Source organism: Sciurus vulgaris (assembly GCF_902686455.1).
Source record: "Sciurus vulgaris genome assembly, chromosome: 9".
Lineage (NCBI taxonomy): Eukaryota > Metazoa > Chordata > Mammalia > Rodentia > Sciuridae > Sciurus > Sciurus vulgaris.
The window spans coordinates 47,746,686-47,765,780 of record NC_136469.1 but is presented as its reverse complement, the minus strand read 5'-3'; the positions used below and the strand labels follow the sequence as shown (position 1 = coordinate 47,765,780).

The following is a 19,095-nucleotide window of genomic DNA, read 5'->3' as shown; positions in this document are numbered from 1 at the left end:
CTAATCCCCATATTACTGTCTGAGATGTTCACATAGTAACTATCTCTAGTTTCCCTTACTAAAATATCATGTTTAAATTTTCAATAACCATATTTAAATAACCACATTTAATTAGGTTGAAACTAATCCCACAACACAGAAGAAAAAGACCATAGTATTGTAATGATTATGACTGGCTTCCAGGGTTCAAATTCCAACTCTTCAACTCAAGTTTAAAAATTCTCTTTATGCTGGGTGCAGTGGCAAACACATCTGTCATTTCACCTACCCAGGAGGCTGAGGTAGATGGGTCACAAGTTCAAGGCCATCCTGGGAAACTTAGCAAGACCCTGTCTTAAAATAAAATAAAAAGGGTTGGGGATGTAATTCAGTGGTAGATTGCTTGCACTGTGCAAGGTTTTGTTTTCAATCCCCAGTACTAGAATAAATACACAAATAAATGAAGATCTTCTTTATCATATTTTAATATCACTGCTTGTAATATAAGAGTGAGTTGATAATTCTGTTACAAAACTAAGTTAATATACATTTACAATGATGCTTGGAACAGAGAAAGCACTATATAATATAACTTTTATTTTTAATAGCAAAATGAAATTGTATGCCTGTGATGGAGGGAATAAGATAGATTGCAACATAGTCATTCTATTTTTAAAAACTGAGAAATCAATAGGGGTAATAAAAAGGCATCCTCTGGCCCTAAACCACTCATCCTCCACATCCTCCTGACATCTAATGTCTTCTGTGCTGGAAAAACTTGTAGCCTCTGACCAGGGCCAAATATGGTCTCCATGACTATCTGCTAACTAATTTCTGTTTCTCCATGGCCCTCTCAAGTCAAAGTCCTAAGAATATAACAGTTCCCACAAGATGTCATTCAAAAATGTATCCAAAGGAGTATCAGACTACAGTAAGTGGCCATAGCATTAAGTCAGGGGCCAGACTGGTCCTGAGCATTTGTCTAACAGGATTCAAGCACTGCTACTAGTCAGAAAACCATGTGGCTAATAAGACAGTGACTGGAGGTGGCACACTGGGTTCACAGCAAACTGGCTTACAGGCCTGTGGGTGAGCAGGCACCTGCACAAACTCCTGATGATGATGCCCTAACATCCACCCCAACCAGGTGACAAACTCTGGCAAGAAATAGGTCAGTCTTTTGGATGTTCCCCAGGACAGCTGGTGGCAGTGCCCAGGATTTGGCAGATGGGCAAAGACCAATCAAGCAAAAGAGACGCCATTCATAGAGCTGGGTCTAGATCCTGGACACTCTCTACATGCCAAATATTACCCTTTTAGCTGCTGAATTTTAGAGAGATGGAAGGGAAGGTCCTAAGGGAATGGCAAAATGGTGACACCATAAGATGGGGACACCCAGAGAGCTTAGGGCCCCAAATATCTACCAACCAATGTGAAAGTATTTTAAGGTCTAACTGTAGTAAATGACCTAGTTGTACCTAAATGGCAGAGTAAAAGACACATTTTTCTTGCTTTCCCTGTTGAACAATATTTTAGTTGGGAGTTGATTTATTTTTTTCAGTACTTTGAATACATTACTTCACAGTCTTCTAGGTTTTACTGTTGCTCTTGAGATGTCTGTCGAGAGTCCCTTATTTCTAAAAGTATATTTGTTCTCTCTGGTTCTTTTTGAGATCTTTAATCTGAATTGGATGTTTTAATAATTTTCATATGATGTTTTTTCACATGGATTTCTTTTTATTTATTTTCCTCTGAGAATCCATATCTCATCAAGTATCTATGAGACGTCAGATGTTATCATTATGAATATGTTCAATCACATTCTTTCTTGCTTTTCCTTCTGGAATTACTATTACACCTTCCCATTCTATATTCCAGTCTATTAACCACTCTTTCATATTTTCATCTTTATATACTAAGTCCTGGCTAACTTCTTTATGAATTCTTTTTAGTTCATAAGTTCTTTTTATCTTTTAATTTTTTGTACTTGAAGCAGGAGGATCCTGAGTTCAAAGCCAGTCTCAGCAACTTAGCGAGACCCAAAGCAATTTAATGAGACCCTGTCTTTAAGCAATATATTAAAAGGGCTGGGGGTGTTTCTCCGTGGTTAAGTGCCCCTTAGATAAACTCCCGTACCAAAAAAAAATATTTTTTTACTTGTATCAAGGCAGTACATGTGTGTGTGTGTGTGTGTGTGTGTGTATGTATATATGTATATATATATATATATATATATATGTCAACCAATTTAATTATTTTTACTGGTTCCTTTAGTTATGACTTTTGTATCACTAAGTAACATGCTTTTGTTGATAGTTGTTCTTTTTCACACTTAGATATTACGTTCATTTCCTATTGTTATATACTAAAAAAAATAGTGGCTTAAAAAGCATATATTATTCCTCACTATTCTGACAACTAACAACTGCTTCTTCTGCTTCATATTGTATTAGTTAAAATTCTGGATACTGAAAGCCCATGTGACCTCACTTACATGGGGTGACAGTTTGTCCTGGCTGCCAGCGTGCGCTCAGCTGGAGCTGTCAGCCAGACCCCCTTGGTTCTCCTTCACAGTCTCTTTAGGAGGACAATTGCATACTCAAAGTCAATTATTAGGTAAAAATTTAGGATTGTTATGTCTTCTTGAGTATTGTACCTTCTTATCATAAGAAACAAAAACCACTGAAACATTATCATTTACCTTAAAACATGACCATTTTTCTAGAATCTATCATGCTGAGTGAAATAATCCAATCCCCAAAAAAGCAAAGTTGAATGTTCTTTCTGATATGTGGATGCTAACACACAACAAGGAGTGGGGAGGGGAAGAATAGAAGTTCAGTAGATTAGACAAAGGGAAATAAAGGGAAGGGAGAGGGGATAGGAACAGAAAGACAGTGGAATGAATCTGACACAAGTACATATTATGAACACACCACAGCGAATCTCAACATTGTGTACATCCACAAAACTGGGATCCTAATTAGAATAAGATATACTCCATGTTTGTATAAATATATCAAAAGAGACTTTACTGTCATATGTAACTACAAAGAACAAATAAAAATTAAAAAGAAAAAAATAGCATTTTTCACTGGTAATGTTCCTTGGATTTGATATCTAATTGATCTGATGTTAGCAAATCATATCAGCTCTGTGATTATGTATGATTCATGTTTGTATGGTTATATTATTTTCAGGCCTTTGACTCTACCTATATCTTTATATGGAATGTGACTCTCTTATGAACAATGTAGTTGGGTCCTGCTTTTTTTATCCAGTCTGAAAAAAAAATCCTTATCTTTTAATTATTGTGTTTAGTCCATTTACATTTAAGGTAATTATATGGTTGGTTTAAAAGTCTGTCATCTTGTAATTTGTCTTTTATTTGTCCCATAAGGCCTTTTTATTGTTTTTTGTTTATTTCTTTCCTTTAGGTTAATTTATTATTTATCTACTTCCTTGCTTTTAATATTTCTTTTTACATATTCTATTGGCTGTATAACTGTAATGTGTGTGTGTGTGTGTGTGTGTGTGTGTGTCTGTGTGTGTCTGTGTGTGAAAGTATGTATTTCCTTTGTGTCTTTTAGTGATTGCTCGAGGGCAGTAGTCCTCAACAGGGGCAATATTGAACGCCACAGAACATTTGGCAATATCTGGAGAAATTTTTGGTTGTCAACTAGAAAAGGCAGGTGCAACTGTAATCTAGTGACAAGAGATCAGAATGCTACTGAAAATCCTGTAATGAGCATGATAGACAAACCCCCCCCCCCCCCGCCCACTCACATACACAAGACCAAGAATTATCTAGCCCAAAATGTGAATTTGCTAAGAGTAAGAAATCCTGCTCTAGGGAGTAAGATGTATTCCTAATTTATCATATAATATCTTGAAATTACATTAAACCACTTCCCTACTAATAGAAAAATCTCACAATTGTATATTTTTATTTAACCTCCTCCTTCTTTTATGCTGTTATCACCATATGTTTTATTTCTGCAACTCCTACAATACATTTTTTGTTATTTTTGCATTATAAGGTCAATTTTCTTTTTAAATTTTTAGAGAAAAAAGTATTTTGTATTTATACACATTTCTAGTGCTCTTCATTCTTTCTTATAAATCTGGGTGTCCATCTGGTATTGTTTTCCTGCAGCCTGAAGAGTGTCCTGTAGCATTTTTTTTCATAGTAAAAATCTGTCGCATTGAATTCTTTCAGCTTGTGTTTATCAATGTCCTTATTTTGCCTTGATTTTTGAAAGCCATGTTCCCTAGATTCTAGTTGACAGGGTTTCTCTTTTTTCCTTTAAAGGTTATATTCTTTAGAGATATTATTGCATTGTGGTTTCCACTCTTTCTGAGGATCAGTCAGATAGTATTTATTTATTTAGCATGGCTAAGGATCAAACCTAAGTCTTCACGCATGCTAGGCAAAGGCTCACCACTACCTCACAAATAGCATTCTTATCATTGTTCTCCCATAATGGATCTTTGGGGGTTTTGCTAGATGCAGTTTTTTGTATTTTTTATAGATTCCTCTTTATCTTTTGTTTTCAACAATTTGACTCTAATATGATGTGATGCAGCTTCTTTATATTTATCCTATTAGGGTTTGTTTAGTTTTTTTGGGGGGGGACCTATAGTGTGAAGTTTTATACCAAATGTAAATAATTCTTTTGCCTCTATTTTCAAATACTTTTTTCCTATCCAGTTCTTTCTTTCTTCCCCTTCTGGGACTCAAGCACAAGTATATTGTACTACTTGATATACTCTCATAGGCTACTTAAATAGTAATATTTTTCCCAATCTTCTTATCTCTGGGTTAGTTAATTTATATTGAATTATTTTCAAGTTCACTAATCCTTTTGTTTGCATTCTGCAAGCTGCTATTAAGTCCATCTGACAAATTTCTTTATTGCTTGCATTTTACAAGAAAATTTTTACTTCTAAATTTTTTATGTTTCTTTACTGAAATATCATATATCTTTACCTATTAGATTCATGTTTTCTTGTTTTTTCTTTCACACATTTATAGTAGTTCTGTTAAGTTGCCTACTGAGTCAAATACCTCTGTCTACATCTCTAAGTCTACTTTAATTGACTATATTTTCTCTTGATTATGGGCCTCATACTTATGTTTATTTTCATGCCCATTTAAAAGTTAATGTATAGATATTTTCTATAAAGCAGTGTTATCTCCAAAGAATACATGCTCTTTTCTCTATGATGGTGAGGGTAACTTTTCAGATTTTTCTTTCACTCATGTTGAATGGAGTCATGGAGTCAAGCCATACTTTTTTTTTTATTTGAATTCACATGTAATTAGCCTCAATAAATTAAATATCTTTTATTTCTTTTTTATTTCAACTGAGAGACAGTTGTGTTATAATTTCAGATATCTTTGACTCATTTTTAGGTTCAACTTTGTCAGATTCAAGAATCCAAGCACTTTGAGGATATGCTGGAATATGTATTTTATCTTTTTTCCAACCTGCCCTTCACTATTGCTTTTTTGGCCATACTGGTGAGTGACTGGTGTTTGGAAAAAAGAACTTCTTTTCAAATCTGGGGTTTATTCTAGTTACTTAATGCTTTATCACACATTACCCCAAATTTAGCAGTTTAATATTTGAAATGAAAACATTCAAATTAAAACAAAACTAAGATTTGAGATAAAAGTGAACACTTCATTATGGTCAAGGATTATGTGGATTAGATTGAAGGTGACTCAATGACAAGGAGCAGGAATCATCTAGAGGCAGCTCCCACACCTCCTGGCTGATGTTGACTGTTGATTAGGTATGACTCAGAACACCTCAGTAAGTCCTCTCCTCACCATGGCATGCAATCAGGTTTGCAAAATCATGGTCCAAGAGGACCAGGTGGAAGTTTTAGCACCTTTTTTGACTTAGTCTCAGATTTACCATATCATTATTGCTGCCATCGTCACAAACTTGACCAGTTAAAAGGGAATGATCTTGGACCTTACCACTCATTAGGAAGAATGTCAGTGTCACAGTGTGGGGAAGTGAATATAGGATGGGATATATTGGTGAGGCCATTTTGAAAATCTTTACTACAGGCTTCTTCCAGATTCCAGTGAAACCCATGAATCCACACTGCTGTCTCAATGTTGGTCCTCCTTTTTGACAGGCAAACTCTCCATCTGCCCATATTTAGACCAGGCACCTAATACTCAGAAGAAAGCCGCTGGGACTTTCTATTCAATTATGAATACCTCATTTCTCTTTGAAAATTAGTTCATCTGGGTTTACTTTTGTTCATCACTCCTTGTTGACCTCATAGAAAATATGACCTTAATTGTGTTGGGGATTTTCTTATTATTACCATGTGTCTTTCATGTCCCTCTACATATTAACTGGAAGCAGAAATTTCTAATTTAATTTCAATGCTCTTATTTTTAATTTGTTAGTTATATTTTAATTACTATTTCTTTTGTATTTTCTCACTTTCTTTTTAATGACACTATCATAAACATACTATAGTGTCCATCTGATTGCTTTACTATATTTATTCTATAAAATTCATAAGGTTTTTTTTTTCTTGCTGCTATTTCTTAATGTCTTCCAATAATCATGGCATTTTGTTTGTAACATGTAATTGCAGTTTAATTATCAGCGTGGTTTGATACCCATGAGAATCCTGTACAACCTGAGTGAAAGGTATGTACCCGACTCAGAATGAATTTGTTTTGCTTTCCAAGAAATCTCAATGATGTCACTGCCCCAAAACCAATTTTTTGGCTTTAAGTTGCAAGACTCTGAAAATGATACAATTTCTATCTCAATAACTAGAAAGAAAATAGGGTTTTTTTTTTTCTAACCCAGATCACATCATTGTTTACAAACTTCCTTTTTTTCTACCAGTGTAGTGTGGGGCTTTCTTCTACTCCTACCCCACCAATCACTTCTTCAAAGGTGAGTGAAATCATCCAGCGTTCCAGCTTTACACGGAGTTCTTCCTCAACTCCTATCCTTGTATGGGTCCATGGTTTTGTCCCCAGGAGGATGTTAAAACCCTGTGATAGTTATTACCACCCTTCTTTGCTCTGATTTTTGATGTTAGAACTGGACTCAGCGAATTCTCTTCCTTCAGCTGGCTGGTACAATGTTAGAATCTGCCAATAAAGGGTTCTGCAGAGAAATTACAGGCTTGGAAGAAGTGACTAAAACCCTCCTGCTTTAGTGGCAAGTGCTCCCTAACTCACTCAGGTGAGTTCAAAGAGGACATCTTCTCCACTACCACAGTGGCAGCCAGTGTGTTTTTATGGTATCCATGTGTCTTCTCAGAAAAGAAGAACCTTCCTCTAAATTTCTAAATTCCTTCATTGTTCACTTTTCCTCATTTCAGGGGTGGTACCTGCTCCCTATAGTAGCCATATCTGTTTGACCTTAAGAGTTTCCTTCTTGTATTATTCACCATTGACCTACCTCATCTGTAAGTAGGTTTTCCCTGTTTGAATTTAGTGGGTTTTGAATTGGCATGAGAGATTTGGAACATGCTCTGCGCAGTGGGGACACCATAGCAATCGTGTAACTGTTCCTATTAATCTCTCTCTTTGTGAAATGTCATTGTTGGGTGATCAAAGAAGGAAGAAAATCGTTTTTTCTATTGAGAAATATTGACCAGCTAATGAAACTCATCACACACTCAAAAGCCAGAAGAATGGTGATTGAGTGAGGAGCTAGGTAATTTCCCCTTTGTACCTTTAAGCACATTGCTTTGTTTCTATTTTCTTGAAAAAAAAATCACCCATTTGGTCTATTTAGCTATTAGGTTATGCAAATGTAAAGTAAAAGATCATCATGAAAAACAAAGGGATTTGAGAGGAATAATTTTAGGAAGTCAAAACACTGATAATGAAAAAGCTATTTGCATTATAGGCAGAGTTGGTTCTTTCAGACCACTTTGTGAGTAATGTTTGGGGTTTTATTGTAAACACAGTTTATTTAATTTGTGATGTGCCTGAAATTGTTACTTAGATTTATAAAATTCTCTCTTATTCAAGCCATTGTTAATTGCTAAGGAGCTGAAACTAGTTTAGTGCACTCAAATTCCACTTCATAATATAAGTAAATACGTACAAAAGAATTACCTAATGCTGGGTCATTTTAAACCAGGGCTGGATTATTGGTCTTTCACATGGTATTATTTAAGATTAAATAAACAAGTCTTTAGGATAATGATACCACATTGTTGGGTTAAGATAAAGATTGTTCCATTGAGTAGGACAAGACACTGATAATTGGTAAAAGGCAAGGTGTCCTCTTTTTTCAGTGAATATTCTGACATTCAGCCATTCTGCAAAGAAGAAGATCATGGGACAAACAAGACCTGAGATTTGAGGAAATTTTTCCTCTTTCTAGGCTGCATGTCTTAGAGCTTGACTTCAAGTGGTGGTATGGAGTATACCTGGGGGCAAGCCTGAGCAGCAGAATTTTTTTAAATCTAGCATTTTTCCCCCACAGGATGCCAGGGATGTAGCTATAAAGGAAAGTATAACTTGCTGTTGAAAATCCCTTCAGTGGGGATAATAATAACTAACATTTATATTTGTGGTATTGTAATTACGGTAAAAGTATATATAGTACATTATATGCTTAATCATTTATCCTAAAAACAAAGGTAAGTTTTATTATCTTATTCTATTTTACAGTGTTCATTCTAGCACTCTGTAAATTTTGGTAATCTGAACTATGGAGTGAATAAAAAGGATGAGTTTGTGTCTCCAGTCTACTAGTGTGGGAAGAGAGAGCACAGAATTCTTCCCCTTACAGGGACTACCTATCAAATCAGACTGACCTGATAGTAACAGATGATCTCAAACTGAAGATGTGGTTAATAGTTAATAAAAAGAGTTCTGAGCAAATAAGAGAATCAAATTTGGAACCACATAATCCAGAAGACAGTGGAGGTGCATCCTGATTGACTCCTGAGGGTCTATAAGGGACAAAAAACCCTTTCCCTTGACATCATAATACTAAAATACTAGAAAAGGGATTTTTGAAGGAGTTGCAGAAGAGAAGTCATGAAACCAGGAAGCTGGGGTACACAGTCTCTCTAGAAAACTGACTTTATGGGGCAATCACTGCAGAGAATCTCTTACTGCTAAGATAGTCTCTTATTGGTAAACTGAATATTCTCCTTGACCAGTTATGATATAAATGAATTCTCAAGTTGTGATGAATTAAAAACATAAAATTTGAAATACTCTTGACTATGATCTTTACTGGTTTTATACCTCTGCCCAAATTTAAGGGTTAGGAGAATAGTACTATAGGAATATGAGCCTTATTGGCGGAACTGGATATTCCTAATGTTATAATTTTAATCTATTGTATGACTTGGGCAACTTATTTCATTCCTCTAGAGACTCTTTCTCATTTGTAAAACAAAATTCACCTACTTCCCAAACATCTGTTCCAACTGTGGGGTTTCTTCCTGACAACTTTGCTTAACCAATAGCAGACCATCACTTAACTGAATGTTTACAAATTTTCAAAGCTACATTACAATGAAGATAAGATTCTTGATATCAAATTTCGTCAAAAAGTGCATGACGATAAATTCCAATAACTCCTTATATTAGTTTGGTAATTCATCTAATACGTTTCTAAAACTGAAATGTTAAGTAGTTCTCCACAATTTATTATCCACCCACATTGAAGTAAGATCTCATCAGTTTCTAAACATCTGCATTTGTTATCAAACTTTAACTGGTTATCCACTAATCTTTTCTTCTGATGAACCACATTAAAAGTTTATTAAATAGTAATTGATCATTAAACTGAGAAAACAAAATTAGAAAAAATCTCCCCAAATTCACAATCTTGAAATAACTCATTTTTATTAAAGCATTATAATTATACATTTGGGTTCATTGTGACAAAATCATATATGTAAGAAATTTTATTTCAATCCCCATTCCTCCTTTTCTTCCTTTCTTCTCTCTTATTCTCTCTTCTCTACTAAATTTCCTTTCTTCTATATACACATAAAGGTGAAATTCCCTTTGGTAACTTTACATATGAATATAACATAATTTTGTTAAATTCATTCCATTTATCTTCCCTGTTCTCTTCCTTCCTCCATCATTCATTCTTTTACTCCACTGATCTTCCTTCTATCTTTAAGATATCTGATTCCTTCTCCGACCACTTTCTTTCCCCTTATTTTGCTCTAGCTTCCACATATGAAAGAAAATGTTCAAACTCTGATTTTCTGAGACTGACTTATTTCACTTACCATGATGTTCTCCATTTCCATGCATTTATGGGCCAGTGTATTCTCCATTTCCATGCAATTATGGGAAAATTATTTCATTTTTCTTTAAGGCTGAGTAGAACTCCATTGTGTGTGTGTGTGTGTGTGTGTGTGTGTGTGTGTGTGTGTGTGTGTATGCCACATTTTCTTAATCCATTTATCTATTGACAGGCATTTGGGTTGATTCCATAATTTGGCTGTTGTGAATTGTGCTGCTATAAACATTGAGGTGGTTGTATTGCTTTGGATAAATACCAGGGAGTGGGATAGCTAAATTACATGGTGGTTCTATTCCTAGTTTTTTGAGGAATCTCCACACTGCCTTCCAGAGTGGTCATACTAATTTGCAGACCCACAAACAACATAAAAGGGTTTCTTTTTACCCATATCCTCACCAGAATTTGTTATTATTCCTGTTCTTGAAAATTGCTATTCTGTCTGGAGTGAGATGAAATCTTAGTGTAGTTTTGATTTGCATTCTTGTTTATCAAGACTTTGTTTCCTTAGGAATATATGTAAGAAAGAAGCATGTGCTTTGTTTTAAACATGACTTGTAACATATGATTTCCTATCCTAACTTTTCTCACATATTAGTCAGAAAGCTTTTTCCATATTACCAGTTCTTCAAAAAACATTTATGAGACTACATAAAAAGAACATACCAGAAAATTTAGCCATCCTTCTATCATTAAGCATTTAGTTTGACTTTTGTAAAATACTTCCAAATGATTTTTCAGAGTTTCACTGTACTCTTGCAAAGACTTAACATTTCATTTGTAAAATTTTTGAACTTGATAATGACTTCTCATTGTTTGAATTTACATTGCTATGCTTAGTGGAATCCATTGAAAAGGTTTTAGTCATTTGTATTGATATTGAATATTATATCCTCAACTGAGAAAGCAGATTCACTTTTTAAAAAACTTTTTATTAACTTTTTAATAAAGTTTCATAATAATGCCTATAGGAAGAATGCTCTATTAAGTCTACAGTTGTGAATTTTTAATTGAATGTGATGTGTGTGTATTATTGAGCCTTGAACCCAGGACCTTGTACATGCTAGACAAGGTTTCAGTAAGTTGACAAGGCTAGCCTGGAACTTGCAATCCTCTCCTTAGCCTGCTCTGCTACCACACCCAGCTTACTGAACTTATTATTTTGCAATAACTGTGGTGTTACATGCAGTTTTAAGAGATAATAGATATCACCTTAATCTAGTTTCCCTCAAAGGTAATATCTTTAAAAAAATATACAGCAGTGTCACAGCCAGGATATTGACATAGCCAAATACAGGCTTTCAGATGGCATTTTCATTCTGCATAATTTCCTGCAGATTCATTCAAGATATGTTCATCAATAATGTGTTCCTTTTTATTAACGAGTAATATTTCATAGATGTACCCGTTTCCTTAAACATTTATAAACTTTAAAGACTATTTCATTAATATATTTGCTTGATTCCAGAGACCAGAAAAGGCAAAGAGAATAGTCACTATTTAGGAAGTCATTCAGTCATTTCACCAACATTCAAGGAGTGAAGCAAACCACCGGGCCAATATTATCCCATGTACTTGATTACAAAAAACAAGTAAGTCCTAAATAAAATTAGTTAAGTGGTGCTAATACTGAAATCCAAGGTGGTCTAGATTTCAAGAAAGAAGAAAGTGAATAGCTCAAATAACATTTTATCATTAATAACAATTTTCTAAAATATAACAATTTCATTAGAATTAATTAAAATATTAATTAATTGACGTATCTGGTTAGTCAATAAAGCATCTTGCCCACTGGACTACGTATTTACTAAGCCACGTCCTGTGTCTGATTTTAAGGCAAACTGCTGACAAAAACCTGATTTTAAAATAGCATCTGAAGCACAGAGCTATGGCTCACGCCTGTAATCTCAACACCTGGAGAAGCTGAGGCAGGAGGATCACCAGTTCGAGGCCAGCCTGCGCAATTAGCAAGATTCTGTCTTAAATCAAAAAGGCTGGGGATGTAGCCCAGTGATAGAGCACCCCTGGGTTAAAACCCCAGTACCAATAACAAACAAACAAAATAAAATAAAATAAAACCACCTATTTTAAGAGGGATGCCACAGGTCAGGATGCTTTTTCTGCCCTCCCTCCCGCAACAATTCTGAACAGATAATTGACAAGGCTGGTGCCCCTGAAAAGCTCTCTTGCAGATTTTCTCTGGATCCCAACTTCCCCACCTAAAATAACCTGAAGATTTCAATGATTTCAAACAAAACAAAACGTGGACAGTAGTGTACCATTAATAAGATTTCCCTAGTACATTGTATGGAAATTGTGATACTGAGAGATCAAAAAAATTCTTAATTCAACGTAATTTCAATTCGCTTCTATTCCCAACGATGGTTGAATATTAACAAAAAACTAAGCATATGCTGCAGAGCAATGCCTTTCACATTCGTTGCCTTCTGGCCTGAGGCTCTAGGTAAGCCGCTCACACGGCTTTAGTACAAAGTTCGAAGGCTGAGCCTTGACCGTACGACGCTTGGAGCGCTCGGGGCCATGAGCCCAGAAACTTCAAGCAAAGAAGGAAACTTTCTAGTTTGATCAAGGTCCAAAAAATACAACACCCACACCCTGCAATCCAGCCAGGTCGGAGGCTGAGGCTGCCGAACCGGTAGTTGGCGGAAATGACGCAAGGACCGGTCGCCGGAGGAGGCGGGGCTTCCGAAGAAGTGGCCCAATCGGGGCCCAGGAGAGGCCGGGGGTGTGTCTGCCCCGGCCGCCGGGCTCGGGCCTGGGCTCGCGGGAAGGCGGGGCCTGGGCGAAAGACTCCCAGGGACTGGCCTACTGCGGCGGCGGGAGGCGGTCATTCGTTCTGGGCCGGCGGCCGAGGCGACAAGGCCATGCGGCCGGCCAGAGAGTCGAAACCCCGCAGCCCCGCGCTCTTCTCCCGCGCGTTCACGGCCTGGAGGTCTCTGGACTAACCGCTGCCTTTGTTCCGAGCGCCTCGTCCCTGCGGTTGCCCCAGCCCCTCACGCTGCCGCGCTCCGGCCAGCCCGCCCTAGGTTCCCGAACCCTCCTTCGGCTCGTGCCGCGCGGATGCGGCTGCCGGGCCTGGGTTTGGGCTTTGAGCCGGAGGAGGAGGAGCAGCAGCGGCGCCTGGGAGGCATGCGATGGGGAACTGCTGCTGGACGCAGTGCTTCGGGCTGCTCCGCAAGGAAGCGGGGCGGCTGCAGCGTGTAGGAGGCGGCGGAGGGTAAGCCCGCTAGGGGACTGGCCCAGCCCGGTGACTCCTCTCCAGCCTCTGGCAGGGAACCCTCTCACTGTGCCCCAACTGTTGGGTCCAAGAGCCTTGCTACCCTTATAGCCTAACAGAAGTCAAGAGGGGTGATGGTCGTGGAGGCCCTGGGTCTGGGGCGGTCTCTGGGCCTCCTCGGGAAAGAGGTTGAGTAGGGGGCGGCGTGTCGTTCCTACCGCCCCAAGCAAGACTCCCGCTAGGCCCCTTGTCACGCGGGGAAGCAGTCACCGGAGGCATCATCTCGAGGGAGCTGGTGCACTCTTACGCTGATGGGCAGTAGGACCAGCTCTACAGCCACCTGGACACACCCTACGTTGAGTTTGGGTTTAATGCCAAAGTTGGTATCTCTGTATTTGATCTCCTCCTTAGTCCTGACAAAGCAGGTGAGAATTTGGCTCCAAAGTTGATGCCTCAGATGATTTTAAGTAGATGTTGAAATAAAATAAGGTTCCAGGCACTGATGAACTTTTTGATAGGAGGAGTTGCTAAATAACTGAGTTTCCATTGGGCATTCATATTTTGGGTACTGATGACAAGTGAGGCAGTATGTCACTTTTTTCACATTATTTTATTTTGAAATTTGGAGAGGAATGCCATGCAGTGACTGCTACCCACACACACTAGGTAAATCAAAGTATTTTGGAACCTCACTCCTTGAGTAAAACTGGGATATGCTAAGGTTTTTCTATCCACACCATATAGTAAAAATTTTTTATAGTCATTCCATTTTTGTGTTTTATTTAATAGAGTATTGAAAAAATCGGGGCAAATCCCTTTAAAGTTGACTTTGTTGTTAATAACTATCTTCCAGGAATCCCAACCTACAATTGGAAAATCTGAACCAAGCCAATTTGTGTAGGGAATAAACTAGTTTGCACTTTCTTAAACATTGCTGAGTTTTCCACATCTGCCCCACTTAGGCAATAGTATTAAGTAATAAGGTGTTCGGCATAAACAGACAGAAGCTAAATGATTTATAATTTGAATCACTGGGTAATGAAGGTCTCATAAAATAAAATATGATTCACTTATTAATCAGGCATTGTGTCATCTCTCTGATGCAAAGTAGTTAAGGATTTACTGTGACTGTCCTGGAATGGAAGTATGAGGATTTACAGATTTTTCTGCCTGATTTGATCTTCTGGTTTCCCTGACTTATGTGCTATCACTGTTACAGGGGGGCATGATAGCTGTCTTGTCATCCAGAATCAAATTTACTTCTAACTTTTGTGCGTGTGTGCACCCATAGAGTTAAATTGTTTAAATAAACTTCCCTCAGGACTACATGCACCCAATAGCAGGATATGTGCCTTTTTTATTATTTGTCTTTGTGTTGAGGAGGTTAAATTCTAACCTTTAAAAAGAAGAGCGGGTCTTAATTCTAAATGGGTAGGCAAAAATTACTTACGTTTGCCTTTGGACTACATAATATAGATTCTGTGGAATTTTGTTTTATCACAGTTTTTTTACAAACTAATTATGTTTTCCTTATAACATTAAAAGTGTAGCTTCTGCTCCCTGAGCACATGAGCTTGGTAGCATGGAGAAGTAACTGGAAGAAATCAGTGAGTCAGTGTGTTAAACGTCCATAGATGTCATTAAAACATGGGTTTTTATCTGGGTTGTGGGTGCTGTCATCTGAAATCATACAATCAATATTGATCCTGTTTCTTTTAATCTATAAACATAGGTTTTGACAGTTCCCTTACTTGAATCCTTTGATTATGTACATTTAATATTAATCTTAACATTTTTTTAGCAGCTTTTTGTAAGCATTTAGATACATATAATTATTTACACAATAAGGTCAAACTTTGTCTCTCTGTTTTGTTGCTATTTTTAACTATCTAGTAAGTTTTGATTTTCCTTTAGTCATAGTTAACAAAAACTTGACTTGGTTTTATATGTGATGATAGTGACCACAGGTAGAAAAATAGGGCTTGATAGGTTTTTGTAGGCTGATTTAAGCTGGACTTCACAGGAGTGCTTTATGATCCAAAGCCTGGTTTCTTACCCTTGCAGATTTCCCAGGAGTACTCAAAATCAGATCACTGTTATCCAATCTCAAAACCAGATTTAACCAAAAATACTACAGAATTCTAGTATTTTATATTCTAGAGTCATTAGTCAAAATATTAGTTTATCAGTGAATGATAGTAGTCTGTTAGTCAAAATATTAGTATCAGTGTTGAGGTATACATTGGAAATCTTACTGTTAATAAGGTTATTTGGTGATAAAACAGGGTTCTTAAAAATATATTTAAGAAATAAAATATAATGAGTTATCCTTTACTGAAATTTAGCCTACCAACACGTTCTAGAGGGCTCCACCTGCTGGTCAGTTCTTCTATTTCTTTGGGCATTACTAAAAATCTTTCATGGAGACTTTTATTGTGTCCCTTTCTTAGTATTATTTTTTGTCAGACAGAGGACCCAGTTATGTTTTGTTGTATTGTGTTTTAATTCCATCTTTATGTTGCTTTATAATTCCAGTTCTTATGTTCTGTAGTTTAACGTAAGTGTATGATGATGTTTTTTATCCTCCTCAATATTTAACAGTTGTTGGCCTTTTTGGCTCCAAGCAGCAGAGTTGCCTTAGGAAATAGTTTCCATGATTTCATGGTTTTCCTTTCCCAACTAAAATAATGTTAATAGTATTTTAGTCAGTTACTTTGTATGTGCCAGGCTGTGTTCTAAGTACTTTACATTCCCTCATTTATTCCTCACCACACTCCTATGAAGAAATAAGTATTATCATATATTGAGTATCCCATAGCCAAAATGCTTGAAACAAGAAGAGCTTCAGATTTTGAATTTTTTAGGATTTTAGAATGAGATATTTAGGGATGGGACCCAATGGGAAATACAAAACTCATTTATATTTCATTTATACCTTGTACAGATAGCCTGAAGGTGATTTTTGTTTTTAAACTTCAATCTTTTTTTTTTTTTTTTTTTTGGTACCGGGGATTGAACTCAAGGACACTCAACCTCTGAGCCATATCCCCAGCACTATTTTGTATTTTATTTAGAGACAGGGTCTCACTGAGTTGCTTAGCACTTTTCTTTTGCTGAAACTGGCTTTGAACTCGAAATCTTCCTGCCTCAACCTTGCGAGCTGCTGGAATTGCAGGCGCACTCCACCGTGCCCAACCCGAATGTAGTTTTATATGATATTTTTAGTGCATCTGCATTTTGACTGCTACCTATCACATAAAGTCAGGTGTGGAATTTCCCACTTATGACATCATGTCAGAGCTCAGAAAGTTTCTGATTTGGGATTTTTGGGTTAATGATTTCAACCTATACAAGTACTACAGGTTAAAAACTGAAGCTTAGAAAGTTTAACTTCTCCAAGATAACAGAGCTAGAATTGTAGCCCAGTTCCCTCTGAATTCAGATCCCTTATCCTTTCTAAGAAACATCTCATGACTCTTATTCTATAATCATTTGGTTGCTATCTCTCCATGCACTATCTTGTACTTTGTCACTGGAAGATCCCTGAATATATCTCAACCTTATTTTATTCTGTGTAATGAGCTGTTTTCTTGAAATTGTACTCTTGACCTCTGTAGCATCACTTTTATCTTTTTTTTCCCTCTGATACTTTCCTAGTTATTCTTACTCTATCTACCTATTAATAATATGGAGTTTTCCTGTCTTTTTTCCTTTTATTAATTCCCTTAACCCAAGTGCTAACATTCCCAGAAGAAATTTCATCCATTTCTACAATTTTGAACAACTACCACTTCCAAATCTTACCTTCTACATGCACCTATTTTCAGTTGCCTCCTGAAGAGATACTCCTGCAGATACTCTGTTCGATCTCCTCTTATACCTCAAAACCTGTTTCCATCCTCTGCACTTGTGCCTTGAATATTGCCTTTCCTATTGACTAGTTAGTAGCTTCCAGACTGCTTCCCCTATAGTGTCTCTCTGCCCATCTTGCTCTTCTATCACTGGAGTTAGATTTTCTAAAACCCATAATTGGATCATGCCATTCCCTTGTTTATGACTGCCTGCAACTTCCTGTTTCCTACAGGTAAATTTCTCAATTTTTTTCCTCCCGTGACAGCATGATGAATTGCCTAGCATTCAAATATGCAACATAATTTTTGTTGGTATACTCAGGATGATGGGAGTTGTGCGTTTTGGTATCTATAATCTTACTCTTCATCCTCTCATTTTAAAAAATCATGTCAATACAAATCAGTGAGAGTGAGGAAAAAAATTAAAAGAATAACATTGAAGCTATTCTAATTCCAAAAAATATAGCTCATTCAGGAATCTTAGTACTTTAACTTTTTTGATTAATTATTACCCTTGAATTGAGTAGTATCGAGTTTAAACTTCTGAGAAGGTTACTTAACCTTACCCTGTTTTGCTGGCCTTATTCATTGCCATTCTCTCACTTGCCGCATCTTGCAGTCTCCTCTGTACCAGATGAACTGTGATTATTCCTGTTCTCTTAAAATACAGTGTTTTCTCACCCTGTGCCTTTATGTGTGATATTTCTTCCTTGTTTCCTGGTTTGGGTGAGCTTTTACTTATTTTTTACTATTACTTTTCCTATAAAATTTGCTCCATCCCACCAAGATGACATTTTCTCCCTGAGGAAATAATATTTTCTTCAGGTTCCACATCAGGGGTTGACAAACTTTTTCCGTAAATGGTCAGATAGTATGTATTTTAGGCTTGGCAGACTGTACAGTCTCTGTTGTAACTTTTCAGCTTTGCTATTTTGGTGCAAGAGCAGCTGTAGGCAATGTGTCAAGAAATGCGTAGTAACAATATTCCAATAAAACCTTATTGACAGAAATAGTAAACTTGGTCATGTGCCATAGTTTGCCAACTCCTAGTATGTAGCATGATATTGACTGAGAGTCCTCAAATTCAAATACTGCATTTGTATCTTTATCTCTTTCCATTCTCAATATCAAATGTTTGTTGAATGAATAGTATTATTTATGAACTTATAGGATCTATAAGATAGTGATTTCTTCTGTTCTTCATTTTCTTTTATGGGTCTCAAGATAACTCCCTAACTTTGGCAAAAACACCATGTACTCATGCTTCAGTACACATTCAGCAATACTATGTTGACTCTTTAAGAGACCATATAGAATCACAATGAAAATTTTAAAAATATTTTATCATAATGTATGTCACTAAAGTACAGTAATTGATAATGTTATTTGTAAGAGATTCATGTCGGTTTTTTGCATGTTTGTTAGCTTTGAAAAATATGAAAATATAAGAAATTTCTTGAAATTTCAGAAGTTGGGAAAGAAAGAAGTAGTGGATTTAAATGGATATGAATATCTTGCACATTCAGTGTTATAGCTTAAAGACTCCCTACAGCTCTGTTCTGAACCTTACTATATTCTTCCTTAATGTGTTTTTCTCCCTAATGTGCCTTTTGGGTAATGGTGTGAAAACATATGACTTTACCTACTACGCATATACTAATGAGCTCAATCATTTTCATGCTGAGCTCTGAAATATCTGATTGCCTACTGCATATTTCCACTTGGATATCAAATATAACTTTTTATA

At 36.6% G+C, this 19,095-nt stretch overlaps 1 protein-coding gene across 5 annotated transcripts in view; it reads left to right on the top strand.

The window, feature by feature from the left end:
* Nucleotides 1–13,340: 13,340 nt before the first annotated feature.
* The window catches only part of AP1AR (adaptor related protein complex 1 associated regulatory protein), a gene marked incomplete at its 5' end in the record, with an annotated part of 36,033 nt that continues 30,278 nt past the window's right edge, over nucleotides 13,341–19,095 (top strand). For 3 of the 5 annotated variants that reach the window (XM_079154657.1, XM_079154658.1, XM_079154656.1), the window contains one exon: nucleotides 13,343–13,497. In XM_079154657.1, coding sequence (XP_079010783.1) covers nucleotides 13,415–13,497 — 83 coding nt within the window. Of the gene's footprint in view, nucleotides 13,498–19,095 lie in introns of all 5 variants that reach the window. The other 2 variants (XM_079154660.1, XM_079154659.1) reach the window with 1 other exon arrangement.